Here is a 19,338-nt window from a genome sequence, read left to right on the forward strand (position 1 = left end):
GCAGTTCCCCGCTCCGAGAGCGCCCGCCGGGCAGTGGGAACGTATGCGCCGGTTGTCTCGCCCTCGTCGGCTTATCTCAAGACAGGAGTGCGCGGCGAACGTCGGTGTGGACACTGTCGCGGTACTTCGTCCGCAGTTCCCCGCCCCGAGAGCGCCCGCCGGGCAGTGGGAACGTATGCGGCGGTTGTCTCGCCCTCGTCGGCTTATCTCAAGACAGGAGTGCGCGGCGAACGTCGGTGTGGACACTGTCGCGGTACTTCGTCCGCAGTTCCCCGCTCCGAGAGCGCCCGCCGGGCAGTGGGAACGTATGCGGCGGTTGTCTCGCCCTCGTCGGCGTATCTCAAGACAGGAGTGCGCGACGAACGTCGGTGTGGACACTGTCGCGGTACTTCGTCCGCAGTTCCCCGCTCCGAGAGCGCCCGCCGGGCAGTGGGAACGTATGTGGCGGTTGTCTCGCCCTCGTCGGCGTATCTCAAGACAGGAGTGCGCGGCGAACGTCGGTGTGGACACTGTCGCGGTACTTCGTCCGCAGTTCCCCGCTCCGAGAGCGCCCGCCGGGCAGTGGGAACGTATGTGGCGGTTGTCTCGCCCTCGTCGGCTTATCTCAAGACAGGAGTGCGCGGCGAACGTCGGTGTGGACACTGTCGCGGTACTTCGTCCGCAGTTCCCCGCTCCGAGAGCGCCCGCCGGGCAGTGGGAACGTATGTGGCGGTTGTCTCGCCCTCGTCGGCTTATCTCAAGACAGGAGTGCGCGGCGAACGTCGGTGTGGACACTGTCGCGGTACTTCGTCCGCAGTTCCCCGCTCCGAGAGCGCCCGCCGGGCAGTGGGAACGTATGTGGCGGTTGTCTCGCCCTCGTCGGCTTATCTCAAGACAGGAGTGCGCGGCGAACGTCGGTGTGGACACTGTCGCGGTACTTCGTCCGCAGTTCCCCGCTCCGAGAGCGCCCGCCGGGCAGTGGGAACGTATGTGGCGGTTGTCTCGCCCTCGTCGGCTTATCTCAAGACAGGAGTGCGCGGCGAACGTCGGTGTGGACACTGTCGCGGTACTTCGTCCGCAGTTCCCCGCTCCGAGAGCGCCCGCCGGGCAGTGGGAACGTATGTGGCGGTTGTCTCGCCCTCGTCGGCGTATCTCAAGACAGGAGTGCGCGGCGAACGTCGGTGTGGACACTGTCGCGGTACTTCGTCCGCAGTTCCCCGCTCCGAGAGCGCCCGCCGGGCAGTGGGAACGTATGTGGCGGTTGTCTCGCCCTCGTCGGCGTATCTCAAGACAGGAGTGCGCGGCGAACGTCGGTGTGGACACTGTCGCGGTACTTCGTCCGCAGTTCCCCGCTCCGAGAGCGCCCGCCGGGCAGTGGGAACGTAGCTATACGAAGATGCATCAACGAGCACCCGCTACCAATTGAATACCGCCAAACCACGTAAAGACATGGCAGAACTACGTCACCGCACTTCCACGCACTGGAGTTACGGTCGCTTAGCGGACAGGGCAATAACACTTTTGACTCCGGAGTAGCAATATACGTACTTAACGCGACCAATGATGACCTATTAGACGCGCAAATTTCTCCCATTCTTATATAAGCTAAATTTAAACATCTTCATCGTGAACGAACATGAAAGAGTCCTACAGCTGGCTAACCTTTTCAGTGACTTTCATCTTTCATCTTCATCGTGATATGGTACGTGAAATATAGAAATACGACTTGTCAGCCATACTGATACCTTCGTTGCTACGGAGTAGAGTGTGATGTGTAGGTTTTTCCGGTGTCTCACTGGCCTCATGAAAGCCTTACTTGTGCTGCACCTGGCTCCTCTTCGTACGGTTCCTTGAGGTATTGCGAACCCTAAAGACGAAAAAGGGACATTTTGCAATCCGAAAAGGCATTGCGGATATAGAAGACTTCCTCGACGGTAACGTCTGTTCATTGGGAGGAAGGGTAGCGTTTTGAGGATGAAACCAACCGAAGCATGGAACTTACCAGTCATTACGGGACCGTTCACGTCGATGTTCGGATACCCAAGTTGTAAGCCAGCTTCTACGAAGGCCTGGGCAAGAGGCGTTGTGTACGATGCCGTCGACACGGTCAGATATCCGCCGGAGCCATGATAACCTGCAACACGCATCAAAATATAAATGTCAAACGCAACAAGATTCGCGAAAGACATGAAAGAACTGATGTTGTGAGGCTGGAACAACATATGAGGGACAAATACATACAAAACCTCAATTTGCCTATAAGAAATTAACGATGAAAGTCACTGAAAAGGTTAGCCAGCTGTTGGACTCGGACCCACATCTTCTGGATTGCCCTTCTATGTTGTTCCACCCTCAGAACATCAGTTCTTTCATGTTCATCAGTTGCCCCCTGCGTCGATCCCGTCGTATGAATATGTGTGTGAGTGAGAAAAAATGTAAGAGTGAAAGGAGGATGAATGAGAGAGAGAGAGTGGCTGGTTTGTCCCTTCAGATGACGCACCCTTGAAGCCGCTGAGGAGGCGTGTTAGCTTAGCTCAATTGGTAGAGCCCTGGATCGGCAATCCAGAAGATGTGGGTTCGAGTCCTACAGCTGGCTAACCTTTTCAGTGACTTTCATCTTTCATCGTGAAAGAGATGTTATTTAGAGTGTTCTTTTTATCCGTTATAGATTTTTAAAAAAAATAAGAGCTGTGAGAGCCGTTTTTGCGCGCGATTGCGCGTCCAGGCGGACGTCCTGTGCAAAGAAGCACGCAACTACTGGACGGCTAATTACCTAAAATTCACTAATTAACTTTTTAATAAGACGCCTTCGGGGAAATACGAGACAGCGGAATTGAAGGCAACCATTATTTGAATCCACGCCTGCTTCTCAAAGAACCTGAAACGAGTACATACTTACGCGGGACGCGACTGGGACGCGACTATCTGGGACGCGACTGGGACGCGACGTATCTGGGACGCGACGTATCTGGGACGCGACTGCGCCGAATATTATTTTAATGTTCCGTCCATTCCGCAGGATAACGAAGGAGAACGGAAACATGCAACTGTCAGCAATTTACGAGTATGATTATTACGTAGGAATGTTCCCACCAGGTGCGTGTAAGCGTATATCAGTGTAAAACGCACATTAAAGGAGCCAGTGAATTACATCTTGCGGAAGTAATTACACAAAATATTTTTTATCATACGCGGTGAGCGATCAGGCGCAATTCAATTTATCAGATTTTTTTAAAAATCAGATTTATCAATTTATCAGGTTGGAGATAGTGGGATTGGATCAGATTGTTGGACTTTGTCCACATTTCACTAGTGAGGCGTTATTTTACCATTGTGTAGTATAGCCGGATCTCGATTATCCTCCGACTTGAGGAAGTAGGGAAAGACGTCCTTCCAGGACCAACCGGTGGCTCCCATCTTTTCCCAGAGGTCGTAGTCGTGGCGACTGCCACGAACGTACAGCATGTAGTTGAGCACGCTGGAGCCTCCTAGGACTTTCCCGCGAGGCCACGGACTTTGCTACAGAGAAGGAGAAGAAGTGACTATAGGGTTAAGTAGGCCGTGACGAGAGTGACGGTTCAGAGTGCCACGTTTAATGTACTAGTACTCCAGAAGAAACGGGGGACTTTCATGCGTCGAGTGTTGACTGTGCTTGACTTAGTGAATGACAGGTACTGCCAATAAACTTAGAAGGAAGATGATAATGTGTTGCACAGTGATCTCTATAGTCATTGCAGATTATCTCCTCCGAGCAGATGCGCCTACACTCTAAAAACAGAACTTCACCGCGTAGCACGTAGTGCGCCAATCATTGCAACGAACGATACGGTTATCTGTTTTGATTCGAGGAGAGAGGGAGGCGTACGCCCCCCTGTCTCCTCGAATCAGAAGCGATAACGCTTTTCATTTCACGCTAGTCATTTCCGTATTCGTGGCAATGGTTGGCGCACAGCGTGCCATGCGGTGAAGCTTTGTTTTTAGAGTATACTTAGGTAGCATCCGCTCATTATTAGATAATAATAATAATAATTGGTGGCTTTACGTGGCAAGACAACTGTGATCATGAGCGAGGCCACAGTGGTCAGTCTGTGAATTAATTTTGTCCACCTGTGGCTTCTTTAACGTGCACTGAAATCTCAACACACTACACACCGCATTTAACTTCTTTTTAAGTGTGAAGAGAACTCTTGTTATCGACCCTCGCGGAGGACGGCATGTCAAAGCAACTTGTACCCTGCCGTCCAGTTGCCGGTGTCCTCCACCGGGTTCGAACCCGCTACCAGCTAAGCCACCGAGGCTGTTTTACTGTTTTGCGAGGGAAGACAAAGTATAGGACACCCGGAGCAGTCCATCTCACCTCACTCAAAAACGAAAAAAAGAAGGAAAAAAAAAGACGATGGCGAATTCACACGCGTGTGAGAAAGCGTTGGCCGCCATAGCTTCCAGAGTTTAAGACGCAACCAAGTAAACGTGTCCTAAACAAAGGTCACGCCACGATGAGTGCTGATAAGAATCTCGTTGAGAATGAGGAAGAAGATGCTCAATGAAGAGTTCGTTAGTGTACAGGTCCTTTCTCACTCTCTCGGTTCCTTCCGGGATATGTTTCCTTCCAATAATTATCCGCTGTTTATCTCGAGCCAAATAATTATTAAGGCACCGTTCATGGTGCCTCTCAAATATTAAAAATGGTTGTGTAACAATGCTTTCTGTTCGGTTTTGCTTGATATGCGTCCCAAGAACTCAGCTTTAGAGGTCGGTTTACGACTGTAGAAGTGCTTACCCCTCCGTCGAGACCAAAACATGAAGCTTCTTGAGGTTCCGTCCTGTACTTCCAGTCGAGAGGAGACAGCTGCATGGTTGCCGCAATGAGGGGTATATCAGACACTTCATTTTCGATGCCTCCCGCCTCGATGAGTAAGACGGAGACTGTGAGATCTTCACTCAACCTGTTCGCTATAACAGCTCCGGCCGATCCACCGCCAACTGGAAGAATGAAGCAAGACGGGCGATCAATCAATCAATCGCTAGTTTTCCAGAAAATGGGAAAAGGTACACGTGACTCATCACACACTATAATAACAGCAGTTCGCTGATCAACTTAGATTAGTAGAGAAAAAAAGCTATGATCACGTTAGTAATCCGTCGGATTAAAAACAATTAATTCACGGACCGGTCTGACAGTTTGAGACTTGAAACTTGAACCTGTGTAATGTGTAATGTGTGTCACTTTATGTGGATTTATCTAATTACGTCATTCGTGTCATGTTAAATGTGACGGAAAGCTTACTCGGAGGATGTTACGCGTCATGTGCATTGCTTTGCGGTTGCGCTTCTGGACGCAAGTCCTATACGCTTCTGTAGGTGCTGATGAACACTATACGTCCGTATTATATCACGTACGCGTTACCGGCGGCGCATACATCATACGAGGCCATTGACACACCTCAACAACAACAACAACAACAAAAATTCCACCTCCCCATGCGCAAAAAGATACAGTACATTTTCCTGAAGACGCCGCTCCTTTTTTTTTTTTTTTTCTTTCGCTCCTTGGCCACGCGATGCTCGCTCTTATTAAATAATCGAATGCATCGTCCGTTGCGTCTGCCCCATGAATGGTTTCTGCAACCGGTTTCTCCTTTTACGCCAAAGAGGGATGTATTGTTGTCGATTAACCTACAAAACAGCGCACTCATCGCAACGGGGGAAAAGCTACTTGCGGGTATAAGGAACCCGCGCCGCATCCAGTTTATAAATGTAGGGTGCGCACGTGGTGTATCAGAGGGATTCGCGGACGATTCGCAGACTTCGCGTCGTGTCCTTGCTTTTCATGATTTTGCCGTCTCGGCTACAGGTTTCGTCAGTGGCCATCGTGACATAGGATAAAGTTAGCGACTACTGGATTTTGAGATAGTCACGCGAAGGTCTTTGACGGATGAGCCCGAACTCCTCATGTCACGATTTCATCGGTAACCTCAGACGAGAGTTGGGCAAATTACTTCTATTTTGTAATGTTATTACCATTACTCGTTACTTACTCGCGCTTAGTGGCGCATTATTAATGTCATTACTTTCATCGAGTAGCGACATTGCTTTGGCATTATATTTTCCTAGAAGTCTCTAACAGAGTGCAATGTGGTATTTGAAGACTAATTATAGTCGCTTACTTCGATACAGATTATAATTTTTGCAAAATCGCTCCGTATGAATGATTGTGTCGAGAGAAGAGAGCAGTATGTATGTAATGTAAATGAGCGAGCCTAGATAAGATTAGCTGCAGCGTAGAATAAGTTATAAGAATTACTCATTATCAAGACGTAACGCATTATTCTCTATCTCTGCGTCAGGCGTTACAGAGTTTTAGTACATCGGAAGAAATGCACGAAAACGATACAATAAAGGAAGTTATCAAATGGAGACTTCGCAATATGTGATGTTCTCATCTTGTTTTCGGAAATGTTATCGTGAGCACCTTACGATGTACGAAAACTCGCTGTCATCTCACGCTTGTAAACCTTTACAATGTGTCATCGTTCATAACGTGCAAAATAAACGAAACCCATTAATTCTCTCAACGTGGAGGTTAGGTGCTCCCTCCGTAGCAACATTCCCATGATCCAAATTACGCGATGTTTAGGAAAACATGCAGCGTTACGTAAAAGAATAATGTTTATTTGTTTGTCCTATTTTTCGTAGCTGACCTTTTTCTTTCTTTTTGTTTACCAACAAACGCGTTTTGGAGTAGCCAGTTCTGACTGGGTCGGGACTAACCTCTCCATATTTTTCTTTCTTTTCCAATCCAATCCAATAACCGTAAAAAGCATCGCGCGTTCCTTTTTCTTATTTACGCTATGCATTCGTTTAGCAACTTACCGAGACAACCGCCAAGCCCGACTTCATCCGCGATTATGAGCGTAACTGGGACGCGACTGCGCCGAATGTTATTTTAATGTTCCGTCCATTCCGCAGGATAACGAAGGAGGACGGAAACGTGCAACTGTCAGCAATTTACGAGTATGATTATTACGTAGGAATGTTCCCACCAGGTGCGTGTAAGCGTATATCAGTGTAAAACGCACATTAAAGGAGCCAGTGAATAACATCTTGCGGAAGTAATTACACAAAATATTTTTTTTTATCATACGCGGTGAGCGATCAGAGCGCAATTCAATTTATCAGATTTTTTAAAAATCAGATTTATCAATTTATCAGGTTGGAGATAGTGGGATCGGATCAGATTGTTGGACTTTTATTCCAAAATAGCTTCTGCGGATTTTGCTTTATTTTTTTGTATAAGTATGAGCGATTTTCTGTGGCAACCCTTCAGTTTTCAGGTCCACACAGCACAGCAGTCTCTCCACGACGCCCAAATAATACGATCCATCAAACCTCCTCCTATATGTCTGTACTCATATAACGGATAAATGATAGGGGGAAGAGGAAATCTTCAGTTATAACGGTGCATCGTAATTCGTGAAGAGGTCAGCAGCGAAAGCCTGACCAGGAAAAGCACATTGACCTTTCACGTCATATTGACTCTATGTTCTGACAACTTCCTCAAGCTTCGGTTTCTCCGCGTCGGCATGCCAGAACGCGTCGGCATGCCAGTTACGAGCGTAAAAGTGATGGGACAAGGCGTTGTTGGAATTTGTGTACTCGAAGAAATGTCGTCTGCGATGGAGGATCGTCTGCGATGAGTGTCGTCTGCAATGGAGGTCGTCTGCGATGCAGATCGTCTGCTTTGAAGATTGTCTGCGATGGGGATCGTCTGCTTTGAGGATCACCTATAGGGGCATGGCCGAGTGGATATAGCATCTGCTCGTTTGTGGTAGCTTTCAAGGGCGTGTCGAAGACTGGGAGGTGGTTAAGTTGAATTCTGCTACCGTCGGTGCTCTTTGAGGTTTTCCCTGGGTGTTCCGCAGGACGTACCAGCCGGATGTCAACACTGTTCCTCTTAGAGTCAGCCCAAAATGCACACAAAGCGTAGAATGACTGTCACTGTCTCCCACCCCTTCTGCTGCTATACTCTCCTCATGTGTCCACGCCTCTACACCGCTCACGCAGTCACACAGCTGCTTCGTGGAGCTCACCACGGAAACGAGAATTAATTTACTTTGATATATTATATGTACTTTGTTCGCGAAAGTTGCGCTATCGACCGACCGGCACCCTCTTACCGCCACGGTCTTTAAAGCTCATGAAAGTGCGGGGGGGGGGGGGGGGTTGTTACAGCGAATTCTTTTTTGCAATTCTAGCAGTTCACTGATGTCCCAATTCCTCGTCCCCTTCATGACCTTCCATTTCGAAGTCCGTCAAGACTTCTCAAGCTGGTTGCTTGCCCGAGAAACCCGCATGTTATTTGCCTCGTCCTCGAAAAGAAAGAAACGCCTTCGACCGTTGGACGTGTAACGAACGTGAAACGCGAGCATAATCCGATTGGACACTGTCAGAGTATTTTCGTCAGGATCGTGGGAATGGACCAGGCATGCGACAGTGCGGAACAAGCTCTCTGAAGAACGAAGGAGACAAGCATGGAATGAGCTTGTCACTCGCGGAGTCCAATTTTGTTTGACCCGCGTCTGACCTGTATACGCGCGTGTCAAGTTCACTACGAACCAAAGAGCCGCTCTGAAAAGAGTTGTGTAACTGTGTAATCACATCGTATATGCAATACATCATTCGAGAATTGTGTCGCGGTCTAGGACTTGGATGAGTGACTGACTCAAAGAGTGCAAGTAAACACGAACGTTCGGTGGGTCTCTTGTAAACCTGCCCGCATTCTGGAGCCAATAGAGATTTTTGGTGGGTCATACGCTATCCGTTCGCAAAAGCTTATAGAGTACGCACGAACGTTATATATATCTTTATACCGTCGATATCAGTATGCTATATCTTGTCGTAGCGTATCAAATCGGAGCGTAGCGTATCGTAGCGTAGCGTGTCAAAGTTAGCGTACGGCAACGCTCACCGCTTAGTGGCATCCTGCTTCGACGGTTGCACCTTACAGGTTACAGGTTGTGAAAATATATAGTGAGCATTTTACATTTTCTTGTCACAGTCACGTGCTTTTTTTCTTTTAACGGTGTTGCAGCTACAGTCACCAACTGTAAAAGATGGTTATTTGCACCGATGTGAACCTGCATCCCAATGTTTACAAGCAAAGGGGGCTTATGGACGCGTAGAAAGTCGTCACCACGAACACCGAGCCCCTCTCTCGAACCGAAAGGCTCTAACATCGAGGCAGGCACATTCGCCAGGCGAGGCAGCCGCGGGACAGGTCACGTGCTTATGAGAACCAATACGAATCGCCGATGATCTCGCTCTGACGTGAGTGCTGACGCGGAAGAATGTTCAAGCATTTGTATACATCACCAACTACGACACGTATAGACGAAAAGAAAGAGAAAAAAAAAACATTCTTACAGTACAGCGCGTGCATGATGTAATGAACCATATTATGTATATCAAAGAACCACAGCCCCCATATAATGGAATATATGCTGCACTACAGTGCTCGCATGAATTCCCGGTTCTTCTCTACTAAAAAGCCCATTGTTCCGAGGAATTTAGCGCGAAATACAGGGTGAAACATTGGCCGAGGCTTCTATAGACGATAAAGAAATACTTCACCAGGCGAAATGGGACAACGGCCATTCATGGGACATTATAAAGTCGTTACTATACATAAGAAGCTACGGCGAGTTACCGAGGTCACGCATAGTCGTATACGTGTCGAAGATCACGTCTACAGCATTTGACGCCACACAACTGACTTCCTTCCTTCCGTTCCCCTGGAAAGGAGGAAGGTGATGTTGGTTCCTTCCTCGAAGACTATACGTAGGGGTCAAGTTCAAAGTTGTTTTTATGGGAAGTGATGCGATCATCTCTAGTCTTCCGTGTACCAGACACTGTGCTTTCCGGAGAACCTAGTTGTGTCGTGATGTTACCAGCACCGTTGTCCCTTCTGCTGTCAGCGCCATATGGTGCTATAAGCATGACTATGCAACGTTGGAACGGACCGTTTTGCAGTACCAAAGGCATTGAACGCTTTTTTTTCTTTATTTTTTTTTTCTTTTTGAATAGGCCACCAACGCCGAAGCTGAGTGGTTGAAATAAGACTATTGAAGGGTAACAGTGTTTGAATGCCGACACCGGCTGTGCTGCGTGTGCGTTCCCCTAGGATTTCCTCGTGACACTTCTAGGCGAATGAGCACAGTTCAATCGGCGAATTAAGCTTCCGCGAATGAAGCAACGGCGAATCAAGCTTCGGCGAATCAAGCAACGGCGAATGAAGCTTCGGCGAATCAAGCAACGGCGAATCAAGCAACGGCGAATCAAGCTTCGGCGAATCAAGCAACGGCGAATCAAGCAACGGCGAATCAAGCTGTGGTTAGGAGTGGCGTACAGTCGCGAAGAGGTGAAGAGAGAACAGCAGGATGGAATGGGAGACAAGGGGGTTAATATAGGCATCCTGGGCCGACTTCAGGGTGAACTCTCGGAAGCTCTCGTCTTGGAAGCCTGCCAGGAAACGAAGAGGAAACGTGAGACAGCACAGCCGTTGGTAGAATTCGAACTCGCCACCTCCCACTCTTCAGCGTAGCTTTGGAGCGGATCAATGAGTGGATTTTGTATCCACTCAGCCGCGATATAAACGCGTGCTTGCTGTTACATCTGCCGATATACTGCTGTTCTCTCACGAGCCTCTAAACGTTTATGCAGCTTTTTCTTGTTGCTTTTTTTTTAAATTACGTGTTAGCGCCGCGAAGCAACTATGGCTATGAGCGGCGTACAGATGTGGACAGATGGAGAGAGGACAGCAGGAAGGAGTGAGGGGACATGGGGGTTAGTAAGCGTCGTGGGCCGACTTCAGGGGGAACTGCCGACAATCCAACAAACTTCATTAGTGTACTAGGCTGTTGGGCCAACAACAGCAAGCTGCAACACCACCTCCGCCATCGTGGCTTACTGGCTAAGATTCCCGAGACTGTGGAGGCGACTCGGGTTCTAAACCTGGCATCTGCTGTGCTGCTTGGTTTTTTTTTTCCTGTTCTTTTTTTTTTCTCAGACGGGGCTGCAAAGCAAACGTCGGCAGAGTTCCCCGCGAAGTCGACCCAGGACGCAAGATAACCCCTCTCCCCCGAGCAACATGCCGGCAGGCTGACCGCTCGGCAAAGAAACGCCCCTAGTCAACCGTCGCACTAGGTGAGTCGGACAACAGTACATTTCGAATAATGCAGTTTGAAGCGGGGAGCAAGACTGACGCCTTGAAGCCTTTCCTTTTTTTAATAATCATACCCCCCACCCCACGGGACACACTGAAATTAAGGACAAAGCGATAGATCCTGGTCTTCTCAGGCGCTGTAAGGAGAACGTCAGCACAGCTCCTTGTGGGACCGACCCAGGAGACACGGTGCTTCAGCAAACAGCAGCTGCACGCCGCCATATACGTATATGAGCAGGCCAGGAGCTGCACAAATAACGACATTACCGCCAACACCTCCTCCATCATTTTGATGCCTTGTTTGGATGTTTGAAAGGATCACGTGGTAAATAATAATAATAATAATTGGAGGGTTTACATCGCGAGACAACTGAGATCATGATCGACGCCAAGCGGTCGGTCTGTGGATTATTTTTGCCCACCTGAGGGTTCTTTAACGTGCGATGAAAGCTCACCAATGTCCGTAGCGAAAGACGGCGTGTCTAAGCAACTTGTACCCTGTCACCAAGTTGTTCGCGTCCTCTGTCGGGTTCGAACCCGGGGTCTTGGGATCAGAAAGCGAACACTCTACCTGACTGAGCCACCGAGGCCGGTACATGGTAACCGATTTCTGATCCCAAGACTGAGATTTAGGAGCACCAACCTACAGGTGGGATAAATTCGCACATGATTTTATATTTGTCTCGCGACGTATAGATACACGAATTGTCGACCCTGCAGAGTAGACGCTGTTCAATCGACTGTCCACCAAATGGGTATATTGACAACAAACGATATCCTCGGATGATTTTTCACGTACATGCACACGCGTGTGACCTATAAACCGTAAAGCCCGTTGTGCTCCTTGCAAAGAAGACAAACAAGCAACGTTGCACCTCCCTATACGTCACGCCTCGTTGTTCAAAACAATGCTGAGCAACAGAGGATGCAAGCAAAAGTACGTTCCAATGGAGAGCTCTGACGCACCGGCTCCCTGTTGTCTTCATATACTTGGATTGGATTGGAGTGACTTGAAAATATTCGTCACCAGTATGCTTCTGTCTTGTGCAGTTCGATAGATGGGAAGAGAACACAAAGGATGTGAGAATCATGTATGAGGAACTTTCACCTGTTCTGAAGCCACAGAGATATATCCATTCACATCGACGGGCGATGATTACCTAAACGAGGCCTGCACAGATTAGAAGCTGGTGCGAATAAGGTTGGGCAGCTATATTGCCAAGATGCTAACAACTCACGAATGCAGAGTATTCAAGATCCCAGTGTCTTGTGATCAACATCTCTATGAATACCTTTTTTTTTAACGTATCCCCACCACCAACGTTATTGCACGCATGCAACAAAAGCTGGAAGTGTCGTGTCTTGGTAGACACTCATAAAAGAAAACAAAAACAAACAAAAATTACCAGACATTATGTAAACATCATTCGTTCATTCATTCGTTTACATCTTGCGTTTGCATCATCATCATGATTCTTGTTCTTTACGTCGCTGTAACTGTCAATATGTGACCATGCGTTCAGTTCCTGCGCTGTGAGCTCGATGTCTAACGGAATCGTAAAGAAAGGGTCACAGAGCACTCTTTATGCAACTGCCTCGAAAATATGGCATCGTGAGCTTTTCCCTTTCGCCGATAACTCCCGTCAGACGGCCTTCTTACATAAATCAACGCGGTAAAATAGGAGCCACCTTTTTCCAGTCAGTCCGATGTTTGCTCACTCGCTCGATTACGCGGCGGTCTCAATCGTTTTTACGCGAAGAGACGTTTGGCGAGTCGCATGCGCAAAAAAAAAGTTGGCCACTGGAGCCGGCAAAGTAAGTCCCTGGGGGCGACGTTTTAGTCGGTCAAGAGGACGGGCGGAGACGCTTTTCGGAAGATCGGTCGGTAAATGAAACCGCTCCCTTCTTTCTAGCCAAAAAGAGGTTTTTACGGGTGAATACACGAACTCACTGAGCTGTAGAAAAATCTGGGTAGGGAGCGCTTTGCCCAATGGTTGGTTGGTTGTATGCTTGGTTTGATGACAGGTGGAGTTTCTGTTACGGGCAGCAACACCCATGCAGCACTGTCGGTGCCCCGATGTGAACCCGAGCCACCCCCAGTTTCGGCTCGGAAGGCGGAAGCGGAGTTTTTCGAGCCTGAGACCGCCGAGTAACGCTGTAGCTGTATAGCTTTTTTGTTTTTGTTTTTTTTCGTACCCGCGACCTGTTTTACATGCAATATCAACGGATATATTCGTAGAAACCGAAATTCGCGATCTTTTTGGGAGTACGCAGGAAACGAAAAAAAAAAGAAAAAACATTACAAAACGGTTAGTGTTCGCATTTCAACGACCACACCATCGGCATTGGTCCGTCATTTTAACCGGTCCGATTCTAGTCGAAGCACGACGGCAGCGCTGTGAGATCATTCTTGAATCACAAGCGATCGCACACCGAGCAACTGTACCCAAATGGATTCTCCCTAAATTGCCCAGTGAAGCCCCTCATGACCCCTGACCCCTGTGCCCCACTCTCACCCTCAACGCATTAACCTCATGCTTTCCTTTTAAAGTCATCTTCTGCGATCCATCTTCATCGTTCTTTCACCGTTTGTTAGTCATCCTTTTTTTTTTTTTTTGTCAGCTTTGTCTTTAATCTACCTCATCCTTCTTTCATCATTTGTTTGTTTATCCTTTATTTCCTAATTCTTTTTTTATTTCCTATTTCTTAATTTTCTTTCTTTATTTATTTCTTATTCCTTCCTATTTCTTCCTTTCTTTTCTTTCCTTTTTATTTATTTATTACTTCTTAATTTTCTTTATTTGTTTATTTATTTTTCTGGAATTGCAAGCCGACGTCTCGTTTGGCTGACTTGCCCAGTTTTTTTTTTTTTTTCCTTTTCCTCTAATAAATATATCCCCCCCCCCCCCTCATGGCACCTTCGGCTTTCGCTTGCCTCTGAGGCTCTGACGCCTCTTTGCCTCTGCTTCGGCGGCACGCACTGCAGGGTATTCGTGTCTATGTTGTTCTGCCTCGGCTTCAGCGGCACGCACGTTGAGATCCTGACGTCCCACTCTCTCGTTTGCGGCCTCGGCTGCGTTACTACGAGCTGAGTCTTCGCTGAGCTCCGCGCGTCCGTTTGCGTTCTTGTGCCCACCGCAAAGCTTGTGGCTTGTGCGTTAGCAGGGCCCGGTATTTCCATGGCGTCTGAAGGAGAATAACTAAGAGCGTTTTTTTTTTTTTTACTCAACCGCCACGCTAACATTGTCCTCGTGGTCGTCGTCACGAATACAAATATACAACGGCCTACTAGATTATACCGACCATGTCATAATCGGGAATACCCGTATGAGGAGCCCGTCCGCACGATCCGCTAGGAGCGCTACGCATCGGCCCGCGATATCTACATCATGATTGGACGATGAAAATTTGAATTTTGAACGCGCAGAAGCGGACGTAGCAGACGACAGTAACAGCTCTTATGACAAAGCGTAGAATTATGATTATAATTAACTTTAGAAATAATCATCTCCCGTGGGACATCCACCGCTTGTACAAAATGGTAGGTAACCCGAAGTACAAAGTATTGTAGAAATTGAAGTAAGCAATAACCGGGCCGATCAGTAGCGCCGCCGCTAGCCTCCGCTGCGGCAAAAGGGAGGGGTGCCGATGACATGGTCGCTAGAATTATGGTGGGCTACTATAATTTAGTAGGTCGTGAAGTACAAGCGCCATGCTAAAATTGTCTTCATCGTCGTTTTTTCGCTTTTCCTTCTGTAAAATAGCGAGTAGCGACACGCCAGAGAAGTATAGTTATACTTTTTTTTTTCTTTATCACATCACCATCACTTGTACAGTATGCATTTTAATGTGCGTGTTTGTGTTTAGACAAGCATATGTGCTTGTTCACACGTTGGTGACATGACGCGTCTTACGCGATCTTCCTGTAGCCTAGCAGCAGCGGTCGCAGTAGGGGTGGTGGTGGTGGTGATGGTGAAAGGGCTTGCCGTTGTCGGCCTCACAGAGGTGGGCAACGTCACGACTGACGCCCTAGGGAATGTGCGTCCTGGGCCGACTTCTAAACATATGTCTGAAAGCGTCTGAGGAAAACCCAGGAAAAACCCCCAGACAGCACAGCCGGCACCGGGATTCGAACCCGGGTACCTCCCAGTCTCGACGTGACATGGCCAGCACGCTAACCACTGAGCCACGGGAGCTGGTACGCAGTAGGGGACCACCCTGAAATATAGGCGTGCAGAACTGACCAAATGTAACCCAGTGTAGCATTACTCAATCACGCAGAAGGCACTTGACTAGACGGACGAGTTCTATTGTTCTTTTCGGTCCGTCTCATTTTTTTTTTCTTCTCGCTACTTGCGTCTACTTCATCAATGTCCGCCGCTGAACATCTTCAAGGAGAACCTGTTCGGGGTGCAAGTGGGCTCTCTTAGCTTACTTCTCTTTGGATTTGCTAATGCAACTTTCAAAGAACACGCTGAACACGGTGTATTTTTGCTGCGTGATACTTCTATGATACTTGGGCTAGCGTTCTTTCCTCCGTGCTAGCAGATGACGCCCAAGTATGACAGATGATTGCATATTGTGGCGACACAAAGACATAAAACTTTTTAAGTTTTTTTTTTAAATATATATATTTTTTTTATATCTTTGTGTCGCCCCAATATGCAATGTCACCAACCAGCCTACACTCTTAAAAATGAACTTCACCGCACAGCACGGTCCTAGCCAACCACATTTTTAATGATATCGTTATCTGCCCCCATTTGTTGAAAACAGGAGGCGTACGCCTTTTCTGTGACAATTATGAACAGCATAAGTGTCACAAAAAAGGTGTACGCCCCCGTTTTCAACAAATCAGGCCAAATAGCGATATCAGTAAAGATGATGATTGACTAGGAGCGTGCTATGCGGTGAAGTTCATTTTTAAGAGTGTACTATGTTCTTCAATCACAGATGATCCTTCCCGATTGGTGGCGTTGTGTGAAACACGGTCTCCCCTCGGAGGCGATAATGGTACAGCTCCTTCGCGCGCGACACCGCCGATAGGGGACAGCCAGACCACGGGCTGGAGATTTCAGACAAGTATGTCGCAAGCAGTACGTGGAATATGAAGAAGTCCTCTTGGAGAACCCCCCCATTAATTCGCGCCATATGAGCACCTCGGGTACTCCTGTCTATGTATCTTGCCTGCGCCGTACAGCCGTATGAGTGTCAGCTGGATGGTTGAAATAAGTAGGTTGACACCTGCACATATTCCCTTCTTCCAAGACGGCCGCGACGAAGCGCGAAGGTAACCTAGCTCCTCGCAACGCTATATGTCACCTCCCTCCCGGTGGGTTCGAGAATATGCAAATACAAGACGCCGCACGCGTACTCGTATTTCATGAGGAGGGTGTACGTGACGCCAGACCACGTACTCATTTTTTTCTTACTGGAGCGTATAGCGTTTATCGTGGCCTTATATGTGGAGCGGCAGCTTTGCGTCATCACGGGACGACATTCGTCATCGCCTGCAGGAAGCCTACGGCACACGGGGTAAGGGCACCAATACCCCGGATAAGAGGGCAAGAGAAGGAAGTGGGCTAAGACAATTACGTAGTTAAAATAAAACCTCATCACACACACACACACATACAAAAAAGAAACTAGACAACCAGCTTTCCGAACGATATATCGGTCTCTCTCCTTTCTTGTCTTCTGGAAAGTGGCTTGTGTACATTTTCTTTTTGACACCTCGCACTATCAACGCCATCTAGATAGAGAAGATCTGCTTAGTGCCTCATCTCGAGTGTGTGTGTGTGTGGGGGGGGGGGGGGGCGAATAGCTTGCCGTTGTTGGCCTCACAGAGGTGGGCAACGTCACGACTGACGCCCTGGGGGAATGCCGCCGCCAATAGCAGTCAGTCAGCCAAGGTGTCAGCCAATCGCGGAAGTTGATTTTGAAACACAGGCTTTATGTGGCTACTAGGGGCTATCAATGCGGCTCGTGGAGGATCGTTTCCATAGCTACGGCCGCTCAACGCAACATCCTGATTGGCGGACTCTTAATTGTTACGTCACGTCGCTCAAGCCATCGGGCTTTGTCTCCAGGTGGTGTTGGCAGAATGCACTAGTTGTCCAGTGGACTGTATTGCGATTCGAGGCGTTTATTTGTGCATTTTGTGTTCGCTGGTGCGTGGGCTTCGGTGGACAACCGATGGACATGGTGGACAACATGATGGACAACCGGTGAATGAAAACATCGATGCTCAATGTCCCTGCACCTGCAAGACTCTACGCAAACCTCGTGCTGAATTTGGCTTCGCGTAATTAAACACCTCCTCCCTTCTTTTCTGCGTACCAGTTGCCTCCAGGCATTTTTCTTTATCTCACACTGGTTTCAAACAGGTCATTAGCCCGCAGCAAAGATCAGCACAACACACTAAACACACACACACACACAAAGCGCTGGAATCCAGCCATCGTAATACAATCCACGTAAACCTAAATTGTATCCAAAATAACTTTTTTTACGAACGACACGTGACCACCTCGATTGATTGATTGACTGAAAAATAAAAAATATGAAGATGTGAGACACGAGAAAAAATCGGACCACCTTCATCAATGCCAACTGAGCAGTTTCAACACAAGCTTGAGAATAAGGCTAATCCACGAAGCAGCACGCATCTGTGTTCGCTTTTCTTTTTCTTTTCTCAGCTATACGGTTTATATGCAAGCCACAACAATACAATTGTGCAGGACTTCCTTTCTTCTCTAATAGTCTAAAGAAAAAACCAGAAGCCGCTTTCTTTTCTCTTTTCTTTCTTTTTTTAGAGAAAGAGAGAGGATCATCTCAGATCCATCACCATTGGGAAGAAGAATTGGGCACCTCTGGCACCTCGCATATAGCGAAAGCCAGCATTTGAAGCATTCATCACGGTTCATCTGTGGATTCAGCAGAAGACAGAACAAGGCCACAGGGTCACTTGGCTGACGTCGTTGCTGTGGGACAGAAGTGGCAATAAAGAATGGTGACCTTTTGTAATGCATAATGCAGAAGGCTTTGTCACATATGTGTGTACCATGATGTCATGATGCCATATGTATGCGGCACAAGTCATTGATCAAGGGGAATGTTCATGGGGTATCGTCGTGGCCCTCCGGAGAGCTTTTTTTTATAATTTTCCTATTTACTTCGTTACCGTTTAACGCGTCCAGATATGACGTTCAGTGCGTTGACCTAGATGTAAAAAAAAAAAAAAGTACAAAACAAGCGCTGTCGCATCTGCCAAGTACATCGGTGGTGCGTCAGCGGTACAGTAAATCAGCGTGGCAATCAGCGCGCACAGCTCAAGCTTATAGTCAAACATCGCGGACATTAGTTCACTGTCGTCGTTGCTGTCGGCGCGCAAGAAATGTTAGGGCGCAAACGGGAAGCTGGCTTCCTCCATGACGAACCAGGATATCCGTATTAAAAGTGTGAAGATTAAAAGAGGAGCACGCAACCTGCGTGGTCACACTTTAAACTAATGGTATACTTAGCGCGACATTATGTAGTCGTCAATATATAGGATTGTTCCTGTCATATACGCGCGTGAGCGCCAGGGTGTGACCGCCGCGATGCAACTCGGGAATGGAGCTACTCAAAAGACCCCCCTCTCTACGGCCGTTACGACGATACATTGCGCAACAGATAAACTTCAAAACATACCGTTACACACGACATTCCAGTTCTTTGTTTTCTTTCTTTTTTTTTTTTTTGCCTAATTGCTTCCTTTTTTTTTCTCAGTCTTCAGTATATAGTAGTAATAAATAAATAAATAGTAATAAACTGTAATAACAGTAATAAAAATAAATAAAACAGTAATAAATAAATGAATAAATAAATATAGACTACCTTGGAAGAGGTCACATGCAAAAGCTACAGCACCTATGTAAAAAAAAAAAAAGAAGAAGAAGATGAAACGGCATGGCCGAGAGGGTTGAAGCATCCGCTTGCTGGTGGTAGTCAAGGTCGTGCTGAAGATTGGAAGGTGATGGGTTCGAGTCCTACCACCGGCGCTGTGACGTCTATGAGAGTTTCCCTGGGTTTTCCGGCAGACTTTCGAGACTAATGTCGGCATAGTTCCCCTGAAGTCGGCCCAGGACGCACACTAA

General features: G+C 47.7%; 1 protein-coding gene across 2 annotated transcripts in view; it reads right to left on the reverse strand.

Moving 5' to 3' along the window:
• Nucleotides 1-19,338, reverse strand: part of LOC135401693 (glucose dehydrogenase [FAD, quinone]-like) — a 48,604-nt gene that overhangs the window by 10,038 nt on the left and 19,228 nt on the right. For both annotated transcript variants that reach the window (XM_064634215.1, XM_064634216.1), the window contains exons 2-5: nt 4,760-4,962; nt 3,309-3,498; nt 1,982-2,113; nt 1,725-1,846 (exon numbers count right to left, since the gene is read on the reverse strand). In XM_064634215.1, coding sequence (XP_064490285.1) covers nt 1,725-1,846; nt 1,982-2,113; nt 3,309-3,498; nt 4,760-4,962 — 647 coding nt within the window. The remainder of the gene's footprint in view (nt 1-1,724; nt 1,847-1,981; nt 2,114-3,308; nt 3,499-4,759; nt 4,963-19,338) is intronic.

The sequence above is a fragment of the Ornithodoros turicata genome, chromosome 7 (genome assembly GCF_037126465.1).
Source record: "Ornithodoros turicata isolate Travis chromosome 7, ASM3712646v1, whole genome shotgun sequence".
NCBI classification, from domain to species: Eukaryota; Metazoa; Arthropoda; class Arachnida; order Ixodida; family Argasidae; genus Ornithodoros; species Ornithodoros turicata.